Source organism: Ammospiza caudacuta, chromosome 15 (assembly GCF_027887145.1).
Source record: "Ammospiza caudacuta isolate bAmmCau1 chromosome 15, bAmmCau1.pri, whole genome shotgun sequence".
NCBI lineage: Eukaryota > Metazoa > Chordata > Aves > Passeriformes > Passerellidae > Ammospiza > Ammospiza caudacuta.
The window spans coordinates 10636946-10651565 of NC_080607.1; the positions used below are offsets into that span (position 1 = coordinate 10636946).

The following is a 14620-nucleotide window of genomic DNA, read 5'->3' on the forward strand; positions in this document are numbered from 1 at the left end:
CCACGCAGCCTCAGGAATTGCTGTGCCAGGGTCTGGGCAGAAGGTTTTGGAGCTGTGGGTGCTGATGTTTAGTCCTTTGACCCTTCAAAAGCTCTGGGTTTTGCTTCCCACCCTTCACTGTGCTCTGCTGTGCTGTTCAAGAGACTCAAGCCAAGTGAAGAGTTCCTTGCCCTGCCCGGAATCCTGCTGCCGGCAGCGGGCACTTCCCCAGGTCCCCGATTCGGTCACACCCGGAGTGGGCAGCAGAGGCTGCGGTGGGCAGGGGGTGGGGGCCTTTGGGGTGAGGATGCTGGTACGGGGTGCCGTGTTCCCGGAGGTGGATGCAGTGTGGGCAGCGCTGGGTGCTGGCAGAGTCCCGGCCCGATGCGATGCGGGGACGTGCGGGGCTCGGGATCCGGGGGCTGCGGGTGAGGGGCCGGGGGTGCCCCTGGACGCTCGACAGCCTCGGCCCAGCCCCCTCCTTAATTAGCCGCGGCCGGAGCCGCTCATTAGCGGCGGCTGGGGACGGGTGCCCTCCCCGCGGAGGCGGGAGGGAGGGGAGCGCTGCCGGCCCCGGCGGTGCGGGCACCGGCACGGGCACCGGAGCTGGCACTGGCACCGGCAGCGGAGCGGGGCTGGAGCCCGAGCCCGGCGGAGGATGGGGCAGCGGCAGCGGCGGGGCCCGGCCGTGCTGCTCCTCGCCCTGGGTGAGGGATGCGGGGGTCGGGGCGGGGGGACCGGGAGGAGGGGGATGCGATCAGGGTTCCCTTCTTCCCTCCCTCCCTCTCTCCCTTCGTCCGGGCGGGTCCGCGCGGTTCCCCCCATCGCTGTCCCCGGGCCGGGGGTGCCGGTCCCGGGATGGCAGCCCGGGCTGACCGGGCTCGGGTCGCCCCGTGTCCGCCGGGCTCTGGGCACACCCCGACAACGGCGGGCACAGCCGGGGGGCGGCGGGTTCGGGGTTGTCCCGCGGGGAAGGGGCGCTAGCCCAGCCGGGGCACCCCGGGGCGGGGGTCCTGGGCTCTGTCCCCAGGGGTCCCGGTGCTTACCTGGCCCCGGGGCTGGCAGGGCACCTGGCCGGGCTGCTGGCAGCGGGACCCGCCTGCGCCGACGCTTACCGCGGCCTCTCGGACTGCGTGCTCAAGCTGGGGGACAGCATGGCCACGTACGAGGAGGAGGAGGGCATCGAGCTGCAGGGGCTGCACAGGGTCTGCAGGTGAGTACGGGGCATGGCCAGCCTGGCTTCTGGTACTGTCCCTGTCTGAAAGCTCCTGCCCTCCCGAATCCTGTCGTGCCGGCACACACACGTGTGCTCACACCTCACTCCGGGTTCACACTGACCCAGCGAGCTTCTTTATCCATCCATCCATCCATCCATCCATCCATCCATCCATCCATCCATCCATCCATCCATCCATCCATCCATCCATCATCTCCTACCCGTGTCCCATTGGAGTTTGTATCCCTGGTCCTTGGCAACAGATCCAGCCCCAGCACTGATCCCATCACCCCCTGCATGCCTGCAGCCAGGAGGAGCAGGGCTGGAGGGACCCGACCCGTTCTGCACCCCAGGAAAGTCTCCCCTGCACCCCAGGTTTCTGTCAGTGCTCTGCCCTGGTGCCCAGCGCTGCCAGGGACAGCCCAAAAGAAGTTTTCTCCCTCTCTGTCTGGACCCTTCACCCTTCAGGTGTGGATTTGTCCCAGCCCTGGTTTTCCCAGGTTTGTGGCAGTGCCCTGAGATGGTGATGTTGGCAGGATGTCAACTGTAACAGAGCTGAAGAAGAGCTGGACAATGAGGGGTGGTGTTGGGCAGATTTGGAGTAAGGTCTGCTTAAAAAGCAGATTAGGAGAGCAGCAAGGTGGATGGAAAATGTTTGCAGAGATAAATGGAGGCAGCTTTGCATCTCCAGAGTGAGCTGTGGGGAGTGAACAGGAGTTACAAGGAAACGCAGATAGCAATGAAGGGAAAACCCAGGTGCCTGGGGGCGGTGGAAACCTGGCAGAGCGAGGTGGAGGGCTGGGTGCCCTGGGGTTACACTTTCTGTGCTGCTGGAAACCACCCTGCAGGCTGGGACCTGCTCTGTGCTCCCCCTTCTCCAGGAGAAACCCAGATCGGGTTGAACAGCCTCTCTGGGGCCTGCCTATGGGTGGGCTGAAATGGGAACTGCTCTGGTTCGGACAGAATTGATGCTTTTTGGGTTGTTTGGGTTTTTTTAAAAGGAGGCTTCTTGGTATTAGAAAACACCCAAGCAGCCAGTGTAGTCCATGCTGCTGCTGGCTGCTGGAGGAGAGATTCCTTTGCTGAAGCTCATGTGAAACGTGTGATCTGGATTTTTCCTGCAGCCCAGAGGCACGGACCATCCCCAAAGAGGTCCTGGGATCTTCCCTGGCAGGAAGCTGATGATGTCCCAGCTTCCTGCCAGGAAATATTTCTGAATTATTTGCCTTTGACACCCAGCCTTATCCATTTCTGGAGCTGGTCCCCTCTCCAGGAGGGTGGCTTAGGGATGGACAGGGCACCAGGAGCTGCTCTGGGGGGCTGTGGTGTCTCAGCTCGGTGTGCAGCCTGCCTGCCTGAGCAGATGGGGGCTGTGGAGGGTGAAAGGCTGGGAATTGCCATCCCAGCTGAGAGCAGATCCAGGCTGGAGCTGTGTTCTCCTTCACCTTCCCGAGCTTGTCTTGCCTGAAGACATGGGGCAGGTTTAACTCTTACCTGTCTGAGCTGCCTGCTGCTGCTGCAGGTTGGGAGTGAGCACTGGAGGTTGCCAGGGCTGGCACCAGCTTTTCTCATTATCTGGGGACGTTTATTCTGCCACAGTGACTCGGTTTAATGAACTCCCTCACAGCTGGCGTTCTGACGTAAGCCCCGGCTCTGAGCAGGCAGAGTGCTCAGGTTTGCCTGCCTGCACAAAGTGTCATCCCCAGTACAGGGCACAGCACAGCACCGTGCTGTCCTTTACAGGTGCACAGTGTCCCCTCTCAGGGGACTTTACAGAGGACCTTACAGAGGTGCACAGTGTCCCCTCCCAGCCAGCTGGACTGCATCCCCCTCCTGACAGGTGACGTGTGTGCCTGGTGTGTTGGCAGACACGGGAAGGTGTCAGAGCAATTGCTGCTGTCCTGCAGACTCCTGTTTACAGCTTGCAGGGAGCTGGGCATGGTGCCAGCCCCAGCCCATGTGGGACAGGACAGCAGAGCAGCTCCTGTTTATTCCTGCAGGAACACGGGTTGTCTTTGCCTGTTCTCTCTTTTCCTTCTAGTAGTCTCCAAAAGCCTCTTTGCACTGAACAGCTTCTACTTGTGAAAGTAATACCCAGGAGATAAATGGAGATGATTCTAATGAGAACACAGTGACTAACTCCTGCTGCCCCTGCCCGTACCTCAGGAAATCTGAGACAGCCTGTGGGAGCTCTTGTCCTTCTCCCTGCTTTGTGCTCCCATCTGCCCTTGACTCTGCTTGGAGAAAGTGATGAATGAGATGTGCTGGGCCTTTGTTTGCAGCCTGTGTGAGATACTCAGGGAAACATTTGTTGATGGAAAATAATGGATTTTATTGACTTCCAGAGAAAAGGGAGGGGGGAATAAAAGGAATAAATAATTTCAGTGTTTTGAGATTTGGAGTTTTAGCCAAGATGCTCTGGGAGATGATGGAGGGGATGAATAGTCTGGGAAGCTTGCACAAAACACAAGGGCTGTTGCTGCTCAGAGGGCAGGCTCAGGGCAGCAAGGCTCTGCCTGGCATCCAGCACTGTGGCAGTGCAAAGGGACTGACAGTGTGGTGTCTCCTGGCTGCAGGTATTGGGATGAATTCCACACCTGTGCCCTGACAGTGCTCTGGGAGTGCCAGAAGGAAGCAGCAGCTGTCTGGGAGATGCTGAGAAGGGAGTCCAGAAAAACCAAATTTCAAGGCAGCTTGTTCGACCTGTGCAGCCCCAGCATGGCCCAAAGCTCTGCCTGGACCCACGTTCCCAACATTTCCATCCTCAGCGTCCCCCTCATCGTCACTTGGCTGAACTTATAAACTGCAGCTCTGTGAGTATCCCAACAGAAAAGTGGTGGCAGGGTGTGGTGTGGCACATTTCAGATGTGTTTTCCAAACCTTGGAGGAATACACTGTGTGGAGCCCAGAAACTCCCGGCTCCATCCTGCACCTGTGAGACATGGAAGAGCTTGGCAGCATCTCCATGGTGTTGAAATTTCTCTGTAATTTGGAGTAACTCCTCTCCCCCTTCTGCCTCAAGGCACAGGCACAGATCTGGCTGTCAGATTTGGGAACTTGTAAATACAGGGCACAGGATTTGGGGAGAAATGATAAATTCTGGAAAAAAAAATGAATGCTGGACTCTTTTATGGCAACTGGAAGGAAACCTGTTTACTTTGCTGACTCTTTCCACTAGATCAACTCTCCAGGGTTTTGATTTGGACACTCAAAACAAGATGGGTATTTTTCCCACTGCTCCCTGAGGTGCAGGGGATGGTGTCTGTCCTGTCACAGGCTGAAGGGAGTCCTTACTTTCTTCTTTGAGGATGTGGTAAAACCCCTGCTGAACAACAATCACAGTTGCATGACTTCTCTTGCACACATCTGAATTTCTGAGTAACTTCTGTGTTATGTGTAAATCCCTTTTCTATGGACAGAGGTGAAAAATATTTGGGGGGAGAGGGAGTATCAAGCTAAGAGGACAAAAGGGATTTATAGCAACTCTTCTGCTTTAAAGCTTTCCCCAAGGTACCTGTAAGCAGCTGTGGGTAGAATATGTAATTCCAGAGTATTAAAGTTTGTTGTAGAGCCAACAGCATGGCAGAAGTTATTTTTCCTTGCTCTTGCTCAACAGCACAGTCTCCTCTTGTCTCCTTTGTGGCTCAGTGTTGTCAGTTTTGCAGCTTCAGTACAAGCATGGAAGTATTTGGAACAGAGAGGTGTTTGCAAGTGATTTCTGAGTATGTTGGAGAAACATAGAAATATTATTGGTTAGCCCAAGGCAGCCTGTGTTTTATGGATGCTGATGGATCTCTGTGCCCTGCCATGGGGTGTGTGCTCAGTGTGAGCAGGGAAACCAGAGCCCTGCTAACTCCACAGATCCCACCAGATGCATTCCAGGCATTGGGCAAGCTTCTGGAGCAAAGGATCTTAGTCCTAACAGTGCTGTTGGGTCATGCTGCTTTCCTCTGGCGTTCACGTGTTCTTCCTCTTACCTTCACTGTCCCTCAACACTCTGCTCCTGCAGCAGCAGCAGGAGATAATGAAGAAATTAGAGCAAATTCCAAGAAATAAGCCAGAGCAGCTGGTGTTCAGACAGCACTTCAGTGCACAAGTTGTTACTTATGTATTCAGTACTCAGCATCTGGGGCACAAAGCCTTAGGGTGAGCACTGGAGAAAGGGTAAATCAGAACATTGTAAAACCTGGAGTGAACCACTCAGATGCTTCATTTTTCTTTGTACTCCAAGCCAACAGCACTGTTTGCTGTTTCATCCTGTTCCCCTTTCCCTGTTAACTTTAGTGGCTGGGGAAAGCTGAAGCAGGGGAGAGTGATGTACAACCAAGACTGGAGTATTTTGGCTCCAAATCCTGTACCTGCTCTTTGTTTAGAACAACTGTTTAATGCCATTAAGAAAAGAAATAAGCACAGCCCCCTAAAATCCCACAACCCTTGCCTTGTCTTTGAATTTGGCAATTCGTCTCTTAAAATTTTCTACATTGAAACAGCTTTGGGAAAAGGGAATGTAAAAGAATCAGATTGGCAAGAAATCTTTCTGCAAAACCATGGATGCAAATGGCTGACTGCCACTGCCATCATCTCTGAGAAGAACAGGTCTTGGGACATATCTTCCCTGGAAGCAAATCCCTCAACTATTGCACACAAAAAAACCCCAAAGATTCATTAAGAAACAAAGACCATCTGCCACTGTTCTGGTATGGAGCAGCAGATTTTTTTTGTAAGCCAAAGGTGCTTCTAAATCTGACTGAAAGCATGTGAGAGAAAACTAGGTCTCACAGTATGGGAGTGATGAGTTTCCTCAATCAGTATTTCATTTTTAGCAGAACTTCCTCTATGACTAGGACAATTAAAGTAGAAGTCCTTAGGAAAAAAAAAAAAAGGTAATACACAGGTTCATTTCTCCTGGGCAGTCAGCAGCCTTTCAGAAAGATTTCTGATCCTACAGCACACTTCATGCTGGTGCAGTGCAGCTCCTGGGATGTCCTGCAGCCTCAGTGTTAAAGCCCCATTTGTCAAGAATTCTTCTCATGGCCTTGCTGTGAGTTTCTCCAGATACAAAGCTGTCCCCAGTTTTCCCCCCCAGGGAAGCTGCTGAAGCTGTTAGAGCATATCTCATATATTTAAAAAGAAATGGGTTAAGTGTTCTTTAGTCCAAAGTCTTCACCTTTGTTCCTGCAGGGGAACAAAGGTGGCAGCTCTGATAATACAGACCCACAGCAACCCTGGCAGCAGTTGGAAGAACGTGGCTTTGTCTCCTTGCTCTCAAATTCACTGTAATTAATCCTCAGCTCCTGCTTGCCTCAAGAACAGCCCTGAACACAGCAGTTCACACAAGGCTTTGGTGGGATATTAAGCCTTGAAGCGAACCTGCAAGCTTTCCCTGTCCCTGCAGGACTGGGATGTTCTTTCTCAAGAATAGCACCACGAAGCAGCAGAGGACAACATGACCCTGCAGGAGTTTTAAAACATGACTAACAGCACGGCAGTGCTCGTCACCCCGAGGCAGCACTGCCCTCTGCTCCTCACCCTGATCCCAACACAGCACTCCCTGCTCCTTTCTGAGGGACATACTGGCACCTACTGGAGACCAGTTTACATCCAGCCTGAGATGGCTGGGACAAAGGAAAGTATCCTTGTACATGAAAAATAAGCAGATTTTGAGAAGATGGACTGTCTTGCTGCAGGGGCAGCCCTAGGAAGTGACCTTTGGGTGGCCCTCCAGGCTAGCTCCTGCCCAGAGAAACACTTGTGTAAACTCTTCCCTCTGAAAGCTGCTGCTGTTTGAAACCCTGCTTACAGGGGCTCTGGTCAGGAAGGGCTCCTGGTGAAATCTCCCAGTATAAAAAGTGCTGGTTACATTTGTTTAGACAGAAATCTTCCTTTGGAGACCTGCTGTGCATGTAAAGCAGCAGGATGTCATCCTGACCCCATTTACAGTGTCTGAGTGTGAGAGCAGGGACTGAAATTCAGCTCAGCTGCCCAGGAGCACCTTCAGAGAGTTTATCAGTCTCACATCATCCCACCACTTTTCAACAAACTGAATTAGCAAACAATTTCTGCAAATTAAACCTTACAAATATTAAATACAAAGGGAAGTTACTGCAGCAAGATGCTGCACAGGAGAAAAATCTGTCTCTAGACCTGGCTTTGCCCTCGTTTGGAGCTGCACAACATGGCCATCCCTCAGTGGAAACCAAGCAGGATATGGGGCTGCTTGCTTGGGCTGCTGGATCTGGAGGAATCACCCAGCTCTGGACCGTCAGCAGTAAGGGGATGTCCCTGCCTGGTGAAGTTTATTTGAAGGACCTCTAAATATTCAAGAAATAACAACAGTCTCTTACTTAACATCACCTCTACCAGGCAAGACCTGCTGCTGGACTGCTGAAGCCTGATGGGAAAACCCATCCAAGGAAGAGCATCATGGCTGCAGGACACTTCTGCAGGTTTCCCCAGGGCAGCTCCAGGCTCAGGCTGCACACGTGGAGATCCTGGACTGCTGACACTCCCCCTGAAGTGGGGTTATGCCAGCTGACTTCCCCAGACAGCACTCAGTGATGCCTCCCCTCCAGAGCAGAGGTATGAAATGTTTATTGTAGGAAATTTTATGTGCCCAGACAGTGGGCACCTGACAGCCAAGTGTTCTCAGGCTGCATCCTCCTGTTGCCATGATACAGACACTCTGGTATTTCCTGAAGTGCTCAGCTTCCCGGGAGAGCCGTAACACTCACAGCAACATTATATTTTTATTATTACAAAAGATTTCTTCAGCAAACTGCTGTCTGTCACCTCTGTGTATCAAACATGGAAACAGCAAACAAACCCATCTAACGTTACAGGTTATTATTTAGTGTCTCAGCTGGTGATTCAGGTAAGTACAACTGTTTTCTTTCTCCCCATCCATTCACTTCCTTGACTCTTTTCCCAAGCAAAGCCCAAAGAAGTCACAGATTGGAAGCAGCAGCTCCCAGCCCCACTGCTCACCCTGGCAGCTCCAGCAAGCAGAGGTGACCATTGTGTTACCCATCCAGGGCACTCCCACATCGTTACATTCCAAATACTCCTCACGCACCGAGTTTTGCTACCTGGCCTTGAACAGTCTCACGAGTGAAGAGCTGAAGGGCACACTCTCCATCCAGTCCATATTAATACTTTGTGTTAACAAAATAAACTTCTGCTCCTCCCCTGCTGTCAGCCGATGCCAGAGGAGACGCTCACACTCATGCAGTCACCGAGGTCCAAAGGAAAAAACCATAAAGTCTGAACAGACCTGCTGTGCTTCTTGAGGGATGATTCTGAGGCGTTGGATGCATTGTGCTGGGAACAATGACAAAACGCAGCACGCGGTTGCCTGCGGCAGTCTATACGTTGGATTTGGGGGCGGAGTTGAGGGGGATCTCCCGCAGCTCTATTCTCATGCACAGGTACTCGCCGATGGCCGCCATCAGCGCCGTGCACACGATGTGCACCAGCCACCACGTCAGCGTCGAGGGGAAACGCGAGTTGTAGATCCAGCAGCCCAGCAGGTGGAAGAAGTGAACGGTGACGGTGAAATCCAGGCACTGCTTCCCTCGGCGGATGAAGTACAGCAAGCCCAGAGCGCTGCAAAGCAAAGGCAAGGGATTAATGAACTCCACCAGACCTGTGGAAAAGGTGCTGCAGCAAGAGCTGTCAGCAGTTCTCACTGCTGATTATGCAGTGGGTTTAAAACTTCTTCAAATATTTTAAGAGTAGGTTGTTTCTGACCTCTCTCCTGGCTGCTGCAGCAAGACTTGCAGGCTTACAGCTTTTAATTACATGATGGCAGGAAAATTAGATTTTAGTGCAGAAAACGGCAGGAATTTATAGACTATCTCCTAATACATTAGTGTTTGCTGAAATCCATTAATTCTAACTTTTAGTAAAATCTCCCACAAAAGTAAATCTCAGTCCCAGCTGCTGGGAAACTGAGGCAGAGAAGTGAAATGACTTTTCCAGGTTCTAGAAAGCCAAGAGTCAGCAGTTCCCAACTGCCCTCGGCAGACATGCTTAAGAAGGCACGGGGATTTTGGGAGATGTTTGGAGAGAGGCAGTACAGCACACTGAATTCTTTTACAGCTTAATGGCATGAAAGGACAAGATACAGGAGGTCCAGCTAGCTGCAGACTTACCAGGTGAGTGCATTGAGGATGAAAGCCATCATGGAGAGCCTCCCCGGCGGGGTTGAGAAGCCTAAAATCTACATGGGACTATTAGTAGGAACCCGCGGCACAAATCGCAGCCCGAGTCTCCCGTGGCACAGCCCTGCATGGATCAGGATCTACAGGAGGAGGTGGACAGGTCTATCTGTCTGTCTGTCTGGGGGCACCTATGGGAAAGGGAAAGGTCTGGTTCTGTGCTGAGGGGAATCCCCTAAACTGGGGGTGGAGGGTGTGCGTCCATAGTGGGGGTGTTTCTAGGGGGTAGGGAGTCTTTATACCGGAGATACCTATAAAGGGTATCTCTATAAGGGGGTATCACCTACAGAACGAGGTGCTCCCTCTCCACAGGGGCACCACCTGCACAGGGTGTCTGTCCCTGCATGGGGGTACCCCCCACCGCACACCGAATTGCTGTCTCTACCCCGGGTACCTATTGAGAGGGACGGCTTCACCTCCACACTGGGGCACGCACACAGGACAGGTCTATGCATTGGGGGGCTGCTATGGGGCATGGGAGCCCTGAGCGCACACCGGGGTGCTCCCAGGGCGGGGAGATGTCCCTAGCACCGGGAATGCCCACACGGCAGCGGGCTCTCCCTCCCCAGAGAGCCCCAGCAATCCCCCCGCTCCACGGCCTGTGCCCACGGCGGCGGCTTCCCGGGGCGCGCCCTCACCTCGTCGCTGAACACCTGCTGGAGGGAGGGCCCGGTGCTGCCCAGGGTGCCGAGGAGGGCGAGCCAGAGCCCGAGCGAGCTGTAGTATCCCGCCTGCAGCAGCACCATCTGCGCCACGATCAGCGCGGGGTCCCACACGTAGCTGCGGAACTGCGCCGCCATCGCCCGCCCGCCTCCCGCCCGCGACGGAAGTGCCGGAGGTGCCGCGCCAGAGCGCCCCCTGGCGGGGGGGAGGACCCGCTGCGGCCCCGAGCCCCGCCCGCTGCCCCGAGCCCGCTCGGTCCCGGTCCCGATTCCGATTCTGACCCCCTTCGATCCCGATCCTGACCCCGCTCGATCCCGATCCCAACCTCGCTCTGTCCCGGTCCTGATCCCGATTCGGATCCCGATCCCGACCCCCCGCTCGGTGTCCCCGAGCCCATTCGGTCCCGATCCTGACCCCAGCCCGCTGCCCCGACCCCGCTCGGTCCCGATCCCAATCCTGATCCTAACCCCGCTCGGTGTCCTCGATCCCGCTGGATCCCGATCCTGACCCCGCTCGATCCCGATCCCGACCCCGCCCGCTGCCCCCGACTCCCAGCTACCACCTCGGACCCGGCTGCCCTCCGTGCCCAGTGTCCAGCTCTCCCATATCTGCCTGCCCTGGGTCGGTGCCTTCATCACTAAAAGTTGCTAAAAAGACTCAGAGTCCCTCGTGCTCCCCCGTCCCCCTCCTGTGATCAGCCCTTGGCTGCGGGGCTCGGTTTGGTGCCCTCAGTGCGCCGCAGTGTTTGCTTGGCTTCAGCTATGAGATTGTCGCTGTGTGAACAGTGAAATTCCCGAGGTTTTGTGGGACAACAGAGGATTTTGGAGATAAGGCTTCCCCAGCCCCTGCACTGGTGTCAGCGTGTTCAGTAACGTGGCCGAGCAGCCCTTGCTGAGGACACAAATACCAACCATACAAGAAATTGTTGTCCCCGGGTATTTCCTTTCATTTCCAGGCCAGTTCCTGTAGGCGCTGAGGCTCTTGGCAGCTGCTGCCCAGCTGTGCTCATTTTAGCTCTAGGCCATACCACGATGTTGTTCTGAGTCCTGGTGTGCCCTGGCAGCACCTTTCCATTACAGGGCTGAGTTGGGAGGTTTCTTCTGGTACGTGCTGATATCTTTATTTGGCCTCATGACATGGCCAGGTGCCAGATACCCTCATGCTCCACTGTACCCCTTCTGTGATCAACTCCTGGCTGCTGGGGCTTGTTGTGAGCTGTCCTGATTGCTTGGCTTCAGGTATAAGAATTGTCACTGACTTAATAGCAAAATCCCCAAGGCTGTGTGGGAAAACGGAGCATTTTGGAGATAAAATCTTTGCTGGAAAAAGAAGAGGAGGCACCCCCGGGCTGTTTCAGTCGATGGGGGAGTTGCCACAAGAGCTGTTTTCACCTGGAAAAGAGAGCAGAAGGAATGAAAAGGGGAATCCAGGTTCTGAGGGAGGTGGTAGGCTCACATCAGTTGTGGGTGTGGAATATGCTGGCTATGGGAACACAGATTATGATCTCTGACAGGCTCTCATGACGTTTTTTCCATGCCTCGTATGGGAAGTTCCCTATGCAGCTCTGCTGTATGTTTTCCTTTCCTCATTTTGTGAATTTCTGTGCTGAGCCAGGTTTGACACATTTTGTTCCCTGTTCCCTGACCATTTCCTAGGAAAGATTGTGCAAGGCAGAGGCACATGTGTGGTGGACGTGGGCCACTATTGCCGAGTTCTCACTTTGGCCTTTGGAGAATCTGTTTTTGCAGAAGCTCCAGCCTCAGCCAGTGTAGAAATGAAGAGGGGAAAATCCCAGCGATGTCAGTGCTGTCTGCTGCCAACACGTTGCTGAGCCTAAATTGTGAGGCTCGACACTTCCTCTGTTACTTCTTGGTAGAAATTGGTTTCCTTTCCTGAAATCTGCTGTGTTTGGCTCTCAGAGACATGCAAGCCATCACTTAGATATTAATTCTCACTTACCTATTTCTTTTATAGTCCCTCATAGGACTAACTTTCCTTTGCCAGCAAAAATTTTGTCAGTTTAGACAAAGCTGACTAAAGCTCCAAGCTAGTGTAAGGTAGCACTGTTGGTATCATTGCTGGTTATCTTTCCACGGCCAAATATCTGACTTACCCAAAGTCCATGGCATCACAGGATACAAGCTGGTGTTTTGGGAGGTGTTGACTTGAATTGCTTTGGAATCTGAGGCTCCTCCCTTCTTGGTTGCTGCCCTTGTGACTGAAGGTATGGAATAGCCTCAGGTGTGATTTGAGGCTCCCTCCTGCCCTGGACAGAGTTCCCATATGGACATGGGGAAGGGCTGTGGCACAAAGACATTTGTGCTGTGACTCAACTGCAGTTGAGTTTGTGAGCTTGTTTCCTGTCTGACTTTGTGACAGCATCTTTCATGGTCATGTTTGTTTGTTCCTGCTCCTGATTTGGCTCTCTCTCCTCTCCAGGCTGCTCCAGCATAAGGGACTGTGTTCTTCTCCTTGAAAAGAGGGTGTTCTCCCTAGGGGATGCCTTGCCCCCCACACCTGCTCTGTGGAATAAGGTTTAAAGTGGAGCTGGAAAGCAAACAGCATTGGGAATTAAACAGCTTTCTTAATTTCTCTTTTCTTCCTCTTTGTTTAAATAAAAAGTTGGAGACAGCTGTGGAGGAAACGTGTTAAAGAGGAAAAGGATGTTGAAACACAAAGACCATGATTTCTAGGGTGCCACAGTGGGTGCTGCTGGCCTGACTTCTGGTTAGAACATCGTTTTTAAGCAGTGACTGTTCTGTGAGTGCCACCTGTGTGTTGTGGAGAGCAGCAGGTGGAAGGAGCAGCGGCGATACGCCCAGGACGCAGCTGATGATTTGAGGGTGTACCCAGGTCACATGAAACCATTGTGGTCACTTCTTTATCAGGAGTGTAGGAAAAGAATACCCTATTTAGCCACAGATTCTTTACATAAAAAATAGCTGCCTAGGAGGGTACTGTTTTCCTCCCCAGGAATCATTGGCTAAACAGGAAGCTGTTTATTTAGGTGGTCTGTATTTTACCAGCTGGTGTACAAAGGGTGGTGCTGTCTGGATGACCTTTGCTGGAGTTCATTTCCCTCCTGACTGGAAGGTAGCAGTTGTGCTAAGGTCACCTTTGCTAAGGGACAGCAAGGCTAAGAGCACACATTTCCAGAATAATTCAACATTAAGTGGCTCAAACCATGGGATGAGGGTTTTCAGTCACTCCTCTTCCTCCGCCCACATGGTGTGCAGGTGTGTTTTTCCAAAGAATTCAGTGTACTGAATGGACTTTTTAAAATTTGGAATGGAATTAAATAATTTAAAATGGAATTTTTAAAACTCTACTTAAGGTTTCTTCTCGCTTGAGAATCCTGCTCTAAGCTCTTTCTAAAAATTTGCTATAGGAACTGTGCTGAGCTTGGCTGGAGAATCTCTTTTCCTGATTAGTGCAACAGAATTTATGATCAAGTTGTTTAAAGGGCCTTGTGTGTAGTCTTCCCAAGATTATCTAGATTATTTCTTTTTATTTCTATTATTCTATTATGATTTATTTCTATAATTTCTATTATTATTTGTTTTTATTTATCTCTAGATTATTTCTTGATGTGCCATGTAGAAGTGAGATTCCCTTCACCCTCCAAATGTGTTGTATTTGGACACTCCATTCCACTTCCAGCATGTTTGTGTTGTGTTGGTAATTGACAGGTGTTTATTTATATTTTCAACATGAGGGTTAGGTAATCCTTCACTAGGTTGGGAACAGTGGTGGCCAGCCTGTGTTATTTCTCTGCCAGCTATAATTTTTATGTGGAGAATGCAACTGACGCACCTTGAATGTGAGAATTCATTGCCCAGAACAAATGTGTTTCTCGACATGCATTTCATTTTGCTTCTGCTTCTTTCCCTCGTGGTGAAGTTTCAGTAAAGGACATTTTTGCTCTCTGGGCCCATTTGTCCTGTTGCTCTCTCAGAGTGTCACATACACACGGATTTCCTGCATTATTCCAGAGAGGAGAATGTCAGCATCTTGAAAGGAAACACTTGAAGGGCAAAATGAAGGCAGCTGTTTTATGGCCATGAGTTTAGAATCATATGATGACTTTTATGACTGCATTTCCTCTTATTCTCTTGAGATACAGTCACAGAACGTTTCTGTGTGTGTGAGGAAGGGAGGTGGATCTACGCAATGCACGTTAAAAATGTCATCAGTAAAGTTACAGGAATTTGTTCTCAAGGCTGAAAAGTACATTAGGCTGTAGTTTAATTTTCTCTTCCGTTTCCAGAAGCCCAAGATCAGTTTTCCTGAAGGATTGTGCACACAGATGTGAGATGGATGGACAGTGTGTGTGGTCCCCAGGCCAGGCAGACTGACTCCTCTCCATCCCATCAGAGCAGAACTTCCCTGGGAGGGAAAACACTGTCCTGTGCCATGCAAGGGGATTTTTGGGTGGAAGGGGTATGTGTTGAGGGTATGATTACCAGGAGCTTGGCATATTGTGCTGGTTTGGAGAGGAAGTTAACAGGTGAGTGAGCAATATTTGTAGCCACAATACAGAAAGCTG

The 14620-nt window shown here is 51.9% G+C and overlaps 2 protein-coding genes across 2 annotated transcripts; one reads left to right on the plus strand and one right to left on the minus strand.

The window, feature by feature from the left end:
- The first annotated feature begins 637 nt into the window (after positions 1-637).
- Positions 638-3997, plus strand: LOC131564504 (neuritin-like). The gene is made up of 3 exons (XM_058814959.1): positions 638-686; positions 1045-1192; positions 3772-3997. The coding sequence occupies exons 1-3, from the start codon at positions 638-640 to the stop codon at positions 3995-3997; spliced, it is 423 nt and encodes a 140-aa protein (XP_058670942.1).
- Positions 3998-7922: 3925 nt separating this feature from the next.
- Positions 7923-10211, minus strand: SYS1 (SYS1 golgi trafficking protein). The gene is made up of 3 exons (XM_058814867.1): positions 10050-10211; positions 9346-9413; positions 7923-8797 (listed from the first exon to the last, which is right to left on the minus strand). Exons 1-3 carry the CDS (start codon positions 10209-10211, stop codon positions 8557-8559), a joined length of 471 nt encoding a protein of 156 aa, XP_058670850.1. The 3' UTR covers positions 7923-8556.
- Positions 10212-14620: the final 4409 nt, after the last annotated feature.